The sequence below is a fragment of the Hyla sarda genome, chromosome 5, assembly GCF_029499605.1.
Source record: "Hyla sarda isolate aHylSar1 chromosome 5, aHylSar1.hap1, whole genome shotgun sequence".
Taxonomy (NCBI): Eukaryota; Metazoa; Chordata; class Amphibia; order Anura; family Hylidae; genus Hyla; species Hyla sarda.
Genome location: NC_079193.1, coordinates 116501366 through 116517632, shown reverse-complemented (window position 1 = coordinate 116517632; position 16267 = coordinate 116501366). Strand labels below are relative to the sequence as shown.

Here is a 16267-nt window from a genome sequence, read left to right as displayed (position 1 = left end):
GGTAGACACAACAACTATATGCACAATCGGTGAAGAAAATGGGACCATGCAGCCATAGGGTTGCCGGTCTTTAATCCTGGATCCACCGGAACGCCAAATACTCTAATATTTAGAATTCTTTTTAATAATAATATATGCTTTGCAGCATACTATAGCTCCATTAATTCCATGCCATCCATTGTCCTATATACCTAGTATCATGTACAATCATCCATTTTTAAGTATTCACTGATTCAAAACCTCTTTTATCCAGTGCATTAGATAGATTTCTATATAAACTTTAGTGTAATAAATAGCGCTGGCACAAAAGCGCTCCTATTTCTATTTCATTGATAGTTCGACTCCCGCTCATGACACGCCGTACAGGTTTATTCTTGATTCAGCGTACGCCGCAGCACCGGACTTTTGCCACCAGAAGTGAAATGGCGCTCTGGCCAGCGACATATATTTTTTTGCATACTACCAGATACATTTGTTTATGATATTTAATATTTTGTGCTCAATATAAGGTGTTTGATTTTAAATACAACCTTCCACTTATAGTATATCTGTTTTCTGACTGATTTTATGAGTTTCATGTATAGTTTAGCGATTGGCCATTAGTGATGTCATTCAGGTGCCATCTTTGGAGTGTATAAAAAGCTGGTTTGTTCAAAGTGTTGTGGTGTTCTGCCATTTGCACATCTGATGAAAGTGTTATGTATGTGACTTTTTAATATGGTTGCATATAATACAGTGCGTTTGCTGCTAAGTTATATTAGCCTTAGCAAGTCCTTCACTACGGAACGGTTCCTACGCCTGAAATCCAGGTATTTTTCTCCATCAATTGTTTGGTACTTCTCCCATCATGGAACAAAGTCTGTTCCCTGTTGGGGATAGTAGTAAAGGAGCTGAGGGACCGATCACAAAAGTTCTCACTTCTGAGTCCTGCTTTAAACCACGGAAGCGGATTGCATGCCTCTATGCTCTGCTCCCCAGCAGAAATCTCAGCACTTTAAATTCATATTCGCCTGCTAGGAGCTGTGAATGGCCGTCACTGACTGGCCATTCATGGCTCTCTGTGGGAAATTTGAAATTACAGTGATGTTCATTCATATAACTGGGAGCCGGTCGGGGATCAGAACGCAATGCAGCCCGCTTCCTCGGCAGGAGCCATCCATCCTATTTCTGCTCCCATGAGGGAACGAACTCTGTTACATGATGGGACTAGTAGCAGGAGGGATGAATCCTGCTGGGGAAGCGGGCATTGTGCTCTGCTCCCTGGCCGGCTCCCAGTTACACAATTGAACATAACTGTAATTTAAAATTCCCGCCAAGATCTGTGAATGGCCTGTAGTAGTACAGCCACCACAGCTTCCTGCGGCCTGAGGGAACTACTACTTCCATCATGAAAAAAAAGTCTGTTCCATGATTAGTAGTAGCAGCACCGCAGCATTGCAGGTGTCCCGGGTGTGGAGTAAAGTTTTTTTTTTTAAAGTTCAGACCTGTGCTCAAAACTATGGTTGATCACGGTTTTGTGCACGGAATAAACACACAAAACCGTACCGGTACAAAAACTTACACAACCAAATACATAGTATTGGGGATCCCTAGTGGATGTTTTTTTTGACACACAGATGTTTACTTCATACAAGTTCATGAAGGGCACATTGAAGTCTTTAGATCAGTGCTATACAGTGGGGCAAAAATGTATTTAGTCAGCCACCAATTGTGCACATTCTCCCACTTATAAAGATGAGAGGCCTATAATTTTCATCTTAGGTAAACTTCCACTATGAGACAGAATAGGGGGAAAGAATACAGGAAATCACATTGTAGGATTTCTAATGAATTATTCGGTAGGACTGCGCGGACAGTCTCCAATAGACTGCAATTTGTTCTGCAAGTATTTCCGCTTGAAGAATGAGTAACGCCATTCTTCAGGCGGAAATTTTCAAGCAGATTTTCCATTCATAAATTCCACTTAAATTTGGAAGTGTGAATTTGTGAACGGAAACCTATTCACTATACAGTACATTTTAATAAGCGGAATTTCTGCCTGCAATTCCACAGCAGAATTGCAGGCGGAAATTCCATAGTGTGAACCTAGCCTTACACTCCAAACTCAACTATGGCCAAGACCAAAGAGCTGTTGAAGGACACCTGAAACTAAATTGCATCAAAATGATCACAAGAACGGTGAGCAAAATCCCGGACCCACACGGGGGGACCTAGTGAATGACCTGCAGAGAGCTGGCACCAATGTAACAAAGGCTACCATCAGTAACACACTAAGCCACCAGGGATTCAAATCATGCATTGCCCCTGCTTAAGCCAGTACATATCTGGGCCGTCTGATGTTTGCTAGAGAGCAGTTGGAAGATCCAGAAGAGGATTGGGAGAATGTCATATGGTCAGATGAAACCAAAGTAGAACTTTTTGGTAAAAACTCAACTCATCGTGTTTGGAGGAGAAAGAATGCTGAGTTGCATCCAAAGAACAGCATACCTACTGTGAAGCATGGGGGTGGAAACATCATGCTTTGGGGTTGTTCTTCAGTAAAGGGACCAGGACGACTGATCCGTGTAAAAGAATGAATGAGGCCATGTATCGTGAGATTTTGAGTGAAAACCTCCTTCCATCAGCAAGGGCATTGAAGATGAAACGTGGCTGGGTCTTTTATGGATTCCCCCCCCATTATGTCTCTCATAGTTGTGGTATACCTATGAAGAAAATTACAGACCTCTCATCTTTTTAAGTGTGGGAACTTGCACAATTGGTGGCTGACTAAATACATTTTTGCCCCACTGTATAGCACTGATCTAAAGACTTCAATTTCCCAGGCATGAACTTGTATGGAGTAAAGATCTGTGTGTCAAAAAAACAAACAAATGTCCACTAGGGGTCCCCATACTATATATTCTGTTGTGTAAGTTTTAGTACTGGTACGGTTTTGTGTGTTTATTCTGTGCACAAAACCGTGATCAACCATAGTTTTGAGCAAAGTTCTGTACTGTTTTTTTAAACTTTACTCCACACCCGGGACTCCTGCAATGCTGCAGTACTGCTACTACTCCAATCAGACTTTTTTCATGATGAAAGTAGTAGTTCCCTCAGGCTGCAGGAGGCTGTGGTGGCTGTACTACTACAGGCCATTCACAGCTCTTGGCGGGAATTTTACTAAAGTTATTCCTTTTTTTATTTTTGCCCCACCGTACCTTCAGATGCTTCCAGATTACTTAAGTTTTTCCCGAAATTCAAGCCACAGAAAAATGCCCTTGCGTCCTTGCACTTAAGGACCAAAGGCGTACCTGTAGGCTCTGGTCCTTTTACCGGGGTTTGAAGCATGCTCAGGAGCTGAGCATGCTTCATATCCGGTGGGTCCCGGTTGCTATAAGCAGCTAAGACCTTCAGTTAATGCCGGACATTGACATAGAGCCAATGGAGCAGCAGAGCACAAATAACACGGAGCAATGCTGAGCCAAAGCTCACCATTGAACAGTGTATGCAATCGAAAGCTTGCATAGTATAGCCCCCTATAGGGACAAAAAAAAAAGATAATAAAAGGGAATTAACTCCTAAAAAGTTTGAATCCCCCCTTTTCCATTTAAAAATAAAAATAAAATACTTTAATGTAGTACTGCCGCATGTGTGCATGTCCGAACTATGAAAATATAAGGTTAGTCCAGAATTGCAAATTTTTGGTCACTTCATATACCCTTAATAAAAAGCAATCAATAAGTCCCATAAAAATAAAAATGGTACCGATAAAAACTACAGATCACGGTGCCAGATCACAATGACCATTTTAAACATACTAATTTTGGTGCATGTAGTTATAATTTTTTAAGTAGTAAAATAAAATAAAACCTGCATAAATTTGGTATCCTTGTAATGGTATGGACCTACAGAATAAAGATAAGGTGTCATTTTTACTGAAAAGTGCACTGCGTAAAGCAGAATCCCCCACAAGTTACAAAATGTTTTTTTTTTTTTTTTTTTTCAATTTTCCCCACAAATTTATATATGTCCGACAGGACCATGCTCAAATTCTATTAATAGCACCTTTTAACCCTGGTTCACCCTGCTAAGGACGTCGTATATCAGTCAACCGTAGGTGCTCCTAGACATAACAAATCTGTTATGGCAGGAACCAGTTCTCCACCCACACTTCTCTGACCTGCACCTGACAGCTTAGATGCTGATAGGGTAATTTTGATGGAATGAAGTAACATGGAGGAAATATACTTTTTTGGGCCAGCAGAAAGGAGGTAACATCAGCCATTCTTCTAAGAGCCTGAAAATCCTTTCTTAGGTTCTGTGGTGATGCTATTGATCATTTAGAGCAGGGGTACTCAACTACTCTTAGTAGGGGTCCCCTTATCCAGGTCTGCCATCCAGTGAAGGTCCGAGCTAAACGCTAAGACCTGGTTCACACCTAGTGGCTGCAGTGCCATGCCAGAAATAGGCGCTGCCTGTTGGAAAACATTATTTAAGTCATAATCGTTCTCCAACTGCCACACACTGTGCCCCTGGTATAATACTGCCACACACTGTGCCCCTGGTATAATACTGCCACACACTGTGCCCCTGGTATAATACTGCCACACACTGTGCCCCTGGTATAATACTGCCACACACTGTGCCCCTGGTATAATACTGCCACACACTGTGCCCCTGGTATAATACTGACACATTCTGTGCCCCTGGTATAATACTGACACACACTGCGCCCCTGAATATAATACTACTACATGCTGTGTACCTAAATATAATGCTTTCAAACACCATGCCCCTGATATAATACCTCCATACACCCGGTTTCTGAGTATAATAATGCTATTTAAGCCTGCCCTCCATATGAACTGTGCCATGATGCCTCTCCCCCATATAAAACTATGCCACTATGCCTGCCACCCCCCTATGAACTCTCCAGCTGTTGCAGAACTGCAACTCCCATCATGCAGACAGAAGAGCATGATGAGAGCTGTAGTTGGGAAATACCTGTAATACACTTACTTCCAGGGCTGGACTGGGAGCAAAAATAGGTCTGGAGATATTAGACTATGCAGACCATTTTTTTTTTTTTTTTTTTACGGTGGAGGTCGCATCAGTCAACACCGATTAAAATAAAATGAGCTGCTTACTCTAAAATCACCTCAGATTAAGTGGCTCTCCATCTGTTGCAAAGCTTCAGGCATTATGGGAGTTGTAGTTTTGTAACAGTTGGACAACCACAGATTGGGGTACAGTGTCATCCATCATCACTGCAGAAATTACAAGTGGCTCTAGCTCTGATGGGACAGTCAGGAGAATACACAATTGTATAATGACTCACAGTAGACGTCTTCTCTGTTGTCTTTACTTTTCTTCTTCCTTTGGTCCTTGTCTTCTTTCAGCTCCATCTTCTCTGCTGAGTCTGATGCCCGGACATCATTGCTTACTTTGGTAGTAGATCCTCATCCTCTGTATAAAGACAATACTCATTATAACCCTGCCAGACATCATGACCCCTAAAAATAATACTGCCAGATACTGTTTCCTCTGTTTGTTAGAATCCCACCCCTGTACTCCCCCCAGACCCATTTTTCCCCTCCTCCTGCAGACCCCTAAGGACTCCTCTACACTGTGGACATTTAGCTGGCAGAATTTCCGCTTGCTGCAGGCACCACAGAAGCCATTGGCGATAGGACTGCACGGATGTGCGCCATCTCTATAGATGACAATGCAGTCTGGTGGAATTCCACCAGCAGACTGGTCGCCCACCTAAAGAATGAACATGTTAGTTCTGTGGGTGTACGTCCATTCTGCTGGGGGAATTCCACTGTGGCAATTCTACAGTATGCACAGAGCAGCAGAAAACCATTTAAACCATTTGGACTCTGCTGCAAGCAGATTTTCACCAGAGGAATCTACTCAATGTGAATGGGCCCACTTAATTCTCCTGCAGACTCCTCTGCCCCCAAAGACTCCTACATTATTTATCTTTACACTTTTCTGTCCCCCCAGACCCCTCTGTCCCCTTCTGCCTTAGCATTCCCTTCCCGCATCATCAGGCCCGTCGGAAGAGGACAGGCAAACCAAGCAATTGCTTGGGGCCCGGGGCCCCGAAGCAGAGCCTGTGTTTGCCTGTCCTCCTTCCCTATCCCGTTCAGCAGGCAGCTCGCCCTGTCGGCCTGCCGGGCCAGCAGTGCTAGAGCTTGTCTGGAGCGGGAAGCAGAGACTGAAGTCGCTGCCTCCGGCTCCTTTTGTGCCCCGCCCCGGCTCACCTCTGGTCCGGACTTCATATGTTCGTGCGTCACATGACGTCACGCTGAGTCCCAGGGCATCCTAACGCCGGCCGTAGAGCGTGATGTGACGTGTCACATGACTGTGCGCGTCGTGTGGCGTCAGTTACATTTCAGTGACTCTGACTGGGGTGAGTACCCCTAACTACTTGCCTACTGGGTCTGGGGGGAGGGGAGGGGTTTAGTATGGGGTACAACCTGCCTATTGGGGGGAAGGGGATTAATTTGGGGGTACTACCTTCCTACTGGGGGAGGAGGGGGTTAATCTCGGGGTACTACCTGCCTACTGGGGGGAGGGGGGTTAATCTGGGCCCCCCCCCCAGTAGTCAGGTAATACCCCCAGATTAACCCCCTCCCCCCCAGTAGGAAGGTAGCACCCCCAGATGAACCCCCTCCTGTGGTACAGGGGGTACTACCTGCCTACTGGGGGGGGGGGTTAATCTGGGGTACTACCATCCTACTGGGTGAGGAGGGAGTTAATCTGGGCCCCCCAGTAGTCAGGTAGTACCCCCAGATTAACCCCTCCCCTCCAGTAGGAAGGTAACACCCCCAGATGAACCCCCTCTGGGGTACAGGGGGTACTACCTGCATACTGGGGGGGGGGGGGGGGTTAATCTGGGGGTACTGGCGGCCTACTGGGGGGAGGAGGTTAATCTGGGGTACTACCTGCCTACTGGGGGGGGTAATCTGGGGCCCCCCAGTAGGTAGGTAGTACCCCCAGATTAACCCCCTCCCCACCAGTAGGAAGGTAGTACCCCAAGATTAACCTCCACCCTCGCCCTGTAAGAAGGTAGTACCCCCAGATTAACACCCTCCCCCCCAGTAGGAAGGTAGCACCCCCAGATTAACCCCCTCCTGGGGTACAGGGGGTACTACCTGCCTACTGGGGGGGGGGGGGTTAATCTGGGGGTACTACCTGCCTACTGGGGGGAGGGGGTAATCTGGGGCCCCCCAGTAGATAGGTAGTAACCCCCAGATTAACCCCCTCCCAACCAGTAGGAAGGTAGTACCCCCAGATTAACCCCCACTCCCCCAACCTGTAGGAAGTTAGTACCCCCAGATTAACCCCCTCTTCCCCCCCCAGTAGGAAGGTAGCACCCCCAGTAGGAAGGTAGCACCCCCAGATGAACCCCCACCTGGGGTGCGGGGGGTACTACCTGCCTACTGGGGGGGAGGGGGTTAATGTGGGGGTGCTACATGCCTACGGGGGTTAATCTGGGGGTACTACCTGCCTGCTGGGGGGAGGGGGTTAATCTAGGGGTACTACCTGCCTACTGTGGGGAGGGGGTTAATCTGGGGGTACTACATTGTATCGAATATACATTAAACATTTGCAAAAACCACCACTGTACCACACATTTTGCATGGTACAGTGGTGTTTTTCGCAATTGTTCATTTATTGAAAATGTTCAAATTTCATGCACATTAAATGCAACAGCAGTATTTGCACAGTGCAAATACTGCTATTGCATTTAATGTGCATGGAAATTGCAATGTTAATCTCCTTTTTTATTTATATAAATTGTGGGTAAACTTAAACTGTATGGCCATGCTGTGGTTCCTGTAGGCTTTGCGTGGGGGGGGGGGGGGGCCTCCATGTCTATTTTGCTTGGGGCCCCCAAATTCCTTCAAACGGCCCTGCGCATCATTCATCTCCCCCCCCAAAGACCAGACCCCTGCATCATTCATTCCTCGCCCCCCAAGACTAGACTCCTCCACACAAAGAACCCTGCAGCATTCATCTACACCCCCCACACCCAATAACCCCTGCAGCATTCATTCCCCCCACCCCAAGACCCCTGCAGCATTCATTCCCCCCACCCCAAGACCCCTGCAGCATTCAACTCCCCCCCCACCCCAAAACCCCTGCAGCATTCATCTTCCCCCCCCACCCCAATACCCTTGCAGCATTTAACTCCCCCCCCCCCCCACCCACCCCAAGACCCCTGCAGCATTTATCCCCCCCACCCCAAGACCCCTGCAGCATTTATCCCCTCCACCCCAAGACCCCTGCAGCATTTATCCCCCCCACCCCAAGACCCCTGCAGCATTTATCCCCCCCACCCCAAGACCCCTGCAGCATTTATCCCCCACACCCTAAGACCCTTGCAGCATTTATCCCCCCAACACCCACCCTCCCCAAGACCCCTGCAACATTTATCCCCCCAACACCCACCCACCCACCCTAAGACGCCCGCAGCATTTATCCCCCCCAACACCCACCCACCCCAAGACCCCTGCAGCATTTATCCCAGGGCAAGGAGCCAGTCAATGGCAAAGCGCTATAATAATAGCGAGGTTTTGAGCAGGCAGGGCTACATCCCAGAATCCGCAAACCACGGTAGGGCTGAAGCTACACTGATATGTTTAAGAATAAAGCGCAGCAGTATTGTGCAAGGGGCAACAAAGCTATAGGGAGCAGTTTAAAATTCTAATAATGAAATGGAATGGTATCATCACTACTATATGGAACCAGGAGACAGTTAATGGTAAAATGAGTGATGGCATTACAAAGGACAACTGGTTGCGCAAAAAACACGCCCTCATACTCTGCTGTGGGTGAAAATATAAGAGTTATGATTTTTAGAAGGCGAGGAGGAAAAAACGGAAACACAAAAATAAAATGGGCTGCGTCTTTAAGGCCAGAAAGTGGTTAGTCCTTAAGGGGTTAATCATGCCTACTGTGGCAATCTTAACAGCATGGGCACCTCCAATGTCACCGCTCTGCACTAAAAGCTCGCATAGACCTAATAGCAACACTATCCCTATACATAAAGCTGCTTCTGGGCTTGCAATACTTCAGGGAGCAGAGCAATGATGTTTTGGGGGCCCTGACTGTGAATGTCGCTAGAATAAGCAGGCTTACAGCCCGGAGCGCTAGGACTACCCCAGGATAACGAACTCCCTGGGGACTACTTACTCCTGATTTGCATACGAGACTGGACAACTTTTAAACTTATGATTTCCAAAATCAATGTCTGTCCTGAAGACAACGGGACATGGTGAGCATTTCGCTAGGGCTAGGAGGGCAGGGAATCCAAGTCAGGAAACATTTGATAAAACAATAAATACATTTAATAAAATTACTACTGCCACCTTACAATAACATAGCTTTTTTAGTTTTCCCCTGAGAGTGCTATGAGCTACACCAGCACAGAAGGGAGTTCTTTACTGTAAGAGCAGTTAGACTATAGAACTCTCTGCCAGAGGAAGTGGTCATGGTGAGTTTCAAATGAGCCAGGATGCATTTCTGGAGAGCAATAACATTACAGGCTATCGATATATTTGGAGTCTGGAAAGAATTTCCTGCCCTGTTATAGAAAAGTTGGCATCAGCCTTAAGGGGGTATTAAATGATTTTTTTTTTTTTACTATGCTACAGGACCTGTAAAATTAGTGTAGTTCATATTAGTGTCTGTACCTTTGTTTTGATTGTTGTCTCGCAATTCTTTTGTGATCTTCAACCAGATGTTTACTTTTAACAGCATGCAAAATGAGTGTTGTCTCAGGTTTTCCCATGTTGCAGTGTAGCCTGCATTACATCACTAGTCAGGTGTTCAATGGAGCCTGTCTGCTTCAATGGGTGGAGCGACTGCTGGGTGGGAAGGAGATCACTCTGCAGTGAATTGTAGTTTTGCAACAGCTGGAATCACCTTAGTTAGAAAACAGTGGTACATTGATTACAGCAGAGCATGGAAGTGAGCACACCTGTATTTCAATGAGTGGCATTGCTAATGTGCCGGAGGGGGAAAAGTTACCTTACACTTACAAACAAGGAATTCTGGGATATGTAATTGGAGGGAGGGCTCTTCAACAGGAAATAGAGCAACATTGTAGTTGAATTACAACATACCCACTTAGCCCCAAGATCAGAACCTAAGCATGCTCATTACTGTGTGGTAGGTAAGTACTAAAATCACCTTATAGTGGATAACCCCTTTAACCTGTTGGGGACGAAGGGCTTACAGGTATGCCCTTGCTCCCTGGTACTTTAGAAAAATAAAGGTGATCAGGGCTGTCATAGACGATAGCCGATCACCGTGAAGGATAGGAGCGAGGTGGCAGGGGTGCCACCTCCTCCTATCCCCTGCCATTGGAGAGGGCCGGAGGGTTAAAGTTGAGTAGGGGGTGGCGGGGGCTGCGGGAACTGCTTACCGACAATCAGCGTCTGCGGCGGGGCAGCTGTGATTAGCGGCTGTGATCAGGAGCTGTGACTGTTGCAGCGCGGCAGCAGGGACGGCAGGCGTCAGTGAAGATCGTTGGTGCGTGATCTTCACTGCAGCCTTGTAAAAGTTATCAATACTACAACTGCCAGCATGCCCAGAAAGCCTTTGGCTGTCTGGGCATGCTAGGAGTTGTAGTTTTGCAACATCTGGAGGTCCACAATTTGGAGATGACTGTGCAGTGGTCTCCAAACTGTGGTACTCCAGATGTTGCGAAACTACTACTCTCAGCATAGCCAGAGGCATGCTGAGAGTTTTAGTTCTGTAACATCTGGCCCTTCAGATGTTGCAGAACTACAACTCCCTGCATGTCTGGGCATGCTGGTAGTTGTAGTTTTGCAACACCTGGGGGTGCAGTGGTTTCCAAACTGTGTCCCTCCAGATGTAACAAAACTACAATTTCCAGCATGCCCATACAGTCAGACATGCTGGGAGTTGGAGTATTGCAACATCTGGGGGGACACAGATTGGAGACAACTATGCAGTGATCTACAAACTGTGGCCCTCCCAGAAGTTGTAAAACTACAACTCAGCATGCCTAGACAGTCTGGGCATGCAGGGAGTTGCAGTATTGGAGGCACACTGGCAAACTATAACTCCCAGCATGCATGGTCTGTCAGTGGGGGGTATAGTGAGCCTTAACACACCACAGGTGTTTGACACATTTTCGTTAAAGTTGGACCTGAAAATGTGTAACACCATTTCTTCTGAGTAAGGAAATACCCCATATGTGGATGTTAAGTACTCTACGGGTACACTACAGGGCTCAGGAAGGAAGGAGCAAAATTTTTTTGGAGAGAGAATTTGGCTGGAATTGAAGGCCATGTTAGTTTACAAAGCCCCCCATGGTGCCAGAACAGTGGACCCCCCCCCCCCCCCACATGATCCCATTTTGGAAACTACACCCCTCATGTAATGTAATAAGGGGTGCAGTGAGCATTTACACCCCTCAGGTGTCTGACACATTTTTTGAACAGGGGTCCATGGAAATGAAAAATTTTATTTCTCATTTGCACAGCCCACTGTTCCAAAGATCTGTCAAACGCCAGCAGGTTTTAAATGCTTGCTGCACCCCTTGTTACATTCCGTGAGGGGTGTAGTTTCCAAAATAGGGTCACATGGGGGGAGGGGGGAGAGGGGGTCCACTGTTCTGGTAGCACAGGGGCTTTGTGAACGCACATGGCCCCTGTCTTCTTTTCCAACAAAGTTCTCTCTCCAAAAGCACAATGGCGTTCCTTCTCTTCTGAGCCCTGTAGGGCGCCCGCATAACACTTAACATCCACATAAGGGGTATTCCATATTCAGAAGAAAAATTTGGAGTATCATCATTTTAGTTAAAAAAACAAAATAATAAGTTTTACGTCCAACTTTAGCGAAGATTTGTCAATCACCTGTGGGGATTTAGGGATCATTATACCCCTTTTTACGTTCCTTGAGGAGTGTAGTTTCCCAAATAGTGTGCCATGTTTTTTTTTTTTTTTTTTTGCTGTTCTTGCACCATAGGGCTTCCTAAATGCGACATGCCCCCAAATAACCATTTCAGTAAAATTCGCTCTCCAAAAGCCCAATGTCGCTCCTTCCCTTCTGAGCCCTCTAGTGCACCCACAGAGCACTTTAGATACACATATGAGGTATTTCCTTACTCGAAAGAAATGGGGTTACAAATTTTGGGGGTCTTTTTTTTCGATTACCCCTTGTAAAAATGAAAAATTTGGGGCAACACCAGCATTTTAGTAAAAAAAAATCAATTTTTCATTTTCACGTCCAACTTTAGTGAAAATTTGTCAATCACGTGGATTGTTAAGGCTCACTGTACCCCTTGTTACGTTCCTTAAGTGGTGTGGTTTTCCAAATAGTTTGCCATGCGTTTTTTTTTTTGCTGTTCTGCCACCAGGGGGGCTTCCTAAATGCGACATGCCCCCCAAAACCATTTCAGTAAAATTTGCTCTCCAAAAGCCAATTTTGGCGCTCCTTCCCTTCTGAGCCCTCCAGTACACCCACAGAGCACTTTACAGCCACATATGAGATATTTCCTTACTCAAGAGAAATTAGGTTACACATTTTGGTGGGTTTTTCTTCTTTTACCACTTGTAAAAAAAAATAAATAGATAAAAAAAGGGTCTAAAACACCTGAAGGTTTAACAAACTTTCTGAATGTCATTTTAAATACTTTGAGGGGTGCAGTTTTCACAATGGGGTCCATTATGGGGTATTTCAAACATAAAGACCCTCAAATTCACTTAAAAACGCAACTGGCCCCTGAATAATTCTGATTTTGAAATTTTCGTGAAAAATAGGAAAATTGCTGCTATACTTTTGAAGCCCTCTGTCTTCAAAAAGTAAAAACATGTCAACTTTATGATGCAGACATAGAGTAGACATATTTTATATGTGAATCAATATATAATTTATTAGTAATGTCCATTTTCCTTGCAAGCAGAGAGCTTCAAAGTCAGAAAAATGCTAAATTTTCTCATTTTCCACGAAAATTTACAACTAACATAAATTAAGAATGTCACGAAAAAAAAAAATCTCAGAATCAAATTCATAAATGAAAGCATCCCAGAGTTATTAATGCTTAAATGCATAAAATGGCCTGGTCCTTAAGTTAAAATGGGCTTTGTCCCCAAGGGGTTAAGGGTGTTTGTTTTTTTATTTACTATGGATAAACACATTAGGGATATAGATTGAACTTAAAAGGGTTCTCCGGTGCTTAGACATCTTATCCTCTATCCAAACGATAGGGGATAAGATGCCTGATGGCGGGAGTCCCGCCGCTGGGGACCCCGTGATCTTGCACGCCGCACCCAGTTTATAATCAGTCCCCGGAGAGTGTTCGCTCCGGGTCTGATTACCGATGACCACAGGGCTGGCGACGTGTTACCTCACGCCTCCGCCCCCGTGTGACATCACGCTCCGCCTCTCAATGCAAGCCTATGGGAGGGGGCGTGACAGCTATCACGCCCCCTCCAGTAGGCTTGCATTGAGGGGCGGAGCGTGATGTCACACGGGGGCGGAGGCGTGACGTCACACGTCGCCAGCCCTGTGGTCATCGGTAATCAGACCCGGAGCGAACGCTCTCCGGGGACTGATTATAAAAAGGGTGCCGCGTTCAAGATCACGGGGGTCCCCAGCGGCGGGACCCCCGCGATCAGGCATCTTATTCCCTATCCTTTGGATAGGGGATAAATGTCTAAGCACCGGAGAACCCCTTTAAATGGGCACTGTCAGATAAACTTTATGTTGTACATCTTGGCAAAACATTAAACTTTCTAATACGAGTTATAAGAAAATTGTATTTCTTTTTTATAGAGATCGTGGCTTATAAAATGATGGCTTTGTCCAAGCTGAAGCACAGGCATGGACAAAGTCCAGTAAGTGAGGGTGGGCTAGCACTGCTCTGTGTCTGACAGGAGAGAGCACAGAGGAGTGCTAGCCCACCTTCACTTACTGGATTTTGTCCTTGCCTGTGCTTCAGCTTGGACAAAGCCAATATTTTATGAGCCATAAGAAGGAAACAATATTTTAGCATGAAGTATATTAAAAAGGTTAATGTTTTGCCAAGATGTACAACATATATAAAGTTTTTGAATCTGACCTTGCCCATTAGTCTTTTTTCAGACATATGAAATATAGAGCTATATTAAGGCTCATTTTATAGGTACTTTTTTGGAATACATATGACTTTTTCATAATTTCTCTACCATTTTTGAGAGGCAAATAAACAAAATACTGAAATTATTTCATTTTTTTTTTTGCCTTTCCACTTGCGAGGTAAATAGTATAATAATCTTATTGGCCAGATCTTTACGGACATGCTTTTCACATCCTCATGTAATGTCATTGCTGCTGCTTAACTAAATTAAGGAAACAATAAAAGGGCTCCAAGATTGGCGCTGTTCCAGTAAAGCAATGTTCCGTTCTTATTCAAGTAAAACCATATTTATTGATCAAAGACAGTCTTACAGGCACATCAGAAGCAAGACTCGTTTCGGGTCACTGCGTACCCTTTTTCAATTTCAGATGTATCAGATTATGGGGGTAGCGGTCATTTTATACTTACAAAAAAAAAAAAGCCAAACAAAGGGGGCGTGGCTAACCCTTTTCTGTGTGAGTACATTTCTTAAAACATCATAAAATTACATCTAATCAAACACATAAAAAGAAACTGCTCATATACAGTTTAAAAACACACCAAAAAGTTAAAACTAATAGATTAAACATAAGTGTTATTGCACTTTTCACCCGGATATGAAAAGACCCGTTACCGTAAACCCCATGATTATAATACACAAAGTTATCAAACTTACCAAAATTTCTCTTTTACTCAGCATTTCTCTTTTCATGCTGCGTAAAAGAGACATTTTGGTAAGTGTGATAACTTTGTGTACTATGATCATGGAGTTTACGGTTAACGGGTCTTTTCATATCCGGGTCAAAAGTGCAATAACACTTTTATGTTTAATCTATTAGTTTTAACTTTTTGGTGTGTTTTTAAACTGTATATAAACAGTTTCTTTTTATGTGTTTGATTAGATGTAATTTTATGATGATTTAAGAAATTTACTCGCACAGAAAAGGGGTTAGCCACACCCCCTTTGTTTGGCGGTTTTTTGTAAGTATAAAATGACCGCTACCCCCCATAATCTGATACATCTGCAATTGAAAAAGGGTACGCAGTGACCCGAAAAGCATCTTGCTTCTGATGTGCCTGTAAGACTGTCTTTGATCAATAAATATGGTTTTACTTGAATAAGAACGGAACATTGCCTTTACTGGAACAGCGCCAATCTTGGAGCCCTTTTATTGTTTCCTTAATTTGCTTAGCTCTGGACCCGGTATCCAGCATCCACTCCTCCAACTTGCAGTTCCCTGGTACCCCGCTATTTGGGGTGATATGCATAAAACCAAGAGGTGTAACAGGTGAGAGTCCACTTTTAGACGGTCACCCCCCTCTATATCCGCAGGATTACACGAGGCGCTGCTATGGGCCACTGCGCACCACTCTTCCCCTGCACAGGTTTTGATAAATCTACCCCATTAAGATTACATTTGCTTTTACATGGATATTTAGAAGCACTGGTTTTCTTCAAAGTTGCATTTTGTTAAGAAATAGCTGAGTACCCAGCACTTCCCAGTCTTCCTACCTAAACCTTGTGGGAGAGAAAAAAAGCAGCACATTCCTTTCATTTATTTATTTATTTATTTATTTTATTTGATTGTACTTGCCTATGGGGTCATTTTCACATTTAAAAAAATTTCATAATTAATCAGAAATTAAATCATTACCATTTCAGTAAATATAACAGCTAAGTGACATCTGCTACTACTTCTCTTCATGGCTGCAATATGGCTTTTTCACAGAGAGAAAATCTCTGAAGAGAATATCTGTCTATCTGTCTGGTAAAGCAGCCATATTGGAGCTCTTCATGAGACTGGGAAAGCAGAGTTGTACACATACTGCGGTCCATCCGGCATTCAGTCTTCTAAAACTTCAGCAGTGATAGCCCACTTGTCTTCCCTGCACTTCTCACTGCAACAGCACTCTCATAATTAATATCTGTTTTATTTTTCTAGATATCTTAAATGAACTGTTTCAAAGAGAAAATAGAGTGCTACATTATTGGACACTAAGGAAAAGAAGACTTGACCACTGTCAACAATATGTAGTGTTTGAAAGAAGCGCAAAACAGGTTTGCTATGTTCAATCCTTTTGACTATCACCAATGTATTCTGCAGTATCATACAGTATAGAAAAATGAATAGCACTCACCAAGTT

General features: G+C 44.6%; 1 protein-coding gene across 4 annotated transcripts in view; it reads left to right on the top strand.

Annotated features, from left to right (window-relative positions):
• Positions 1-16267, top strand: part of TRIO (trio Rho guanine nucleotide exchange factor) — a 748009-nt gene that overhangs the window by 288571 nt on the left and 443171 nt on the right. For all 4 annotated transcript variants that reach the window (XM_056520137.1, XM_056520140.1, XM_056520138.1 and 1 more), the window contains exon 21: positions 16066-16181. In XM_056520137.1, the coding sequence (XP_056376112.1) occupies positions 16066-16181 (116 nt within the window). The remainder of the gene's footprint in view (positions 1-16065; positions 16182-16267) is intronic.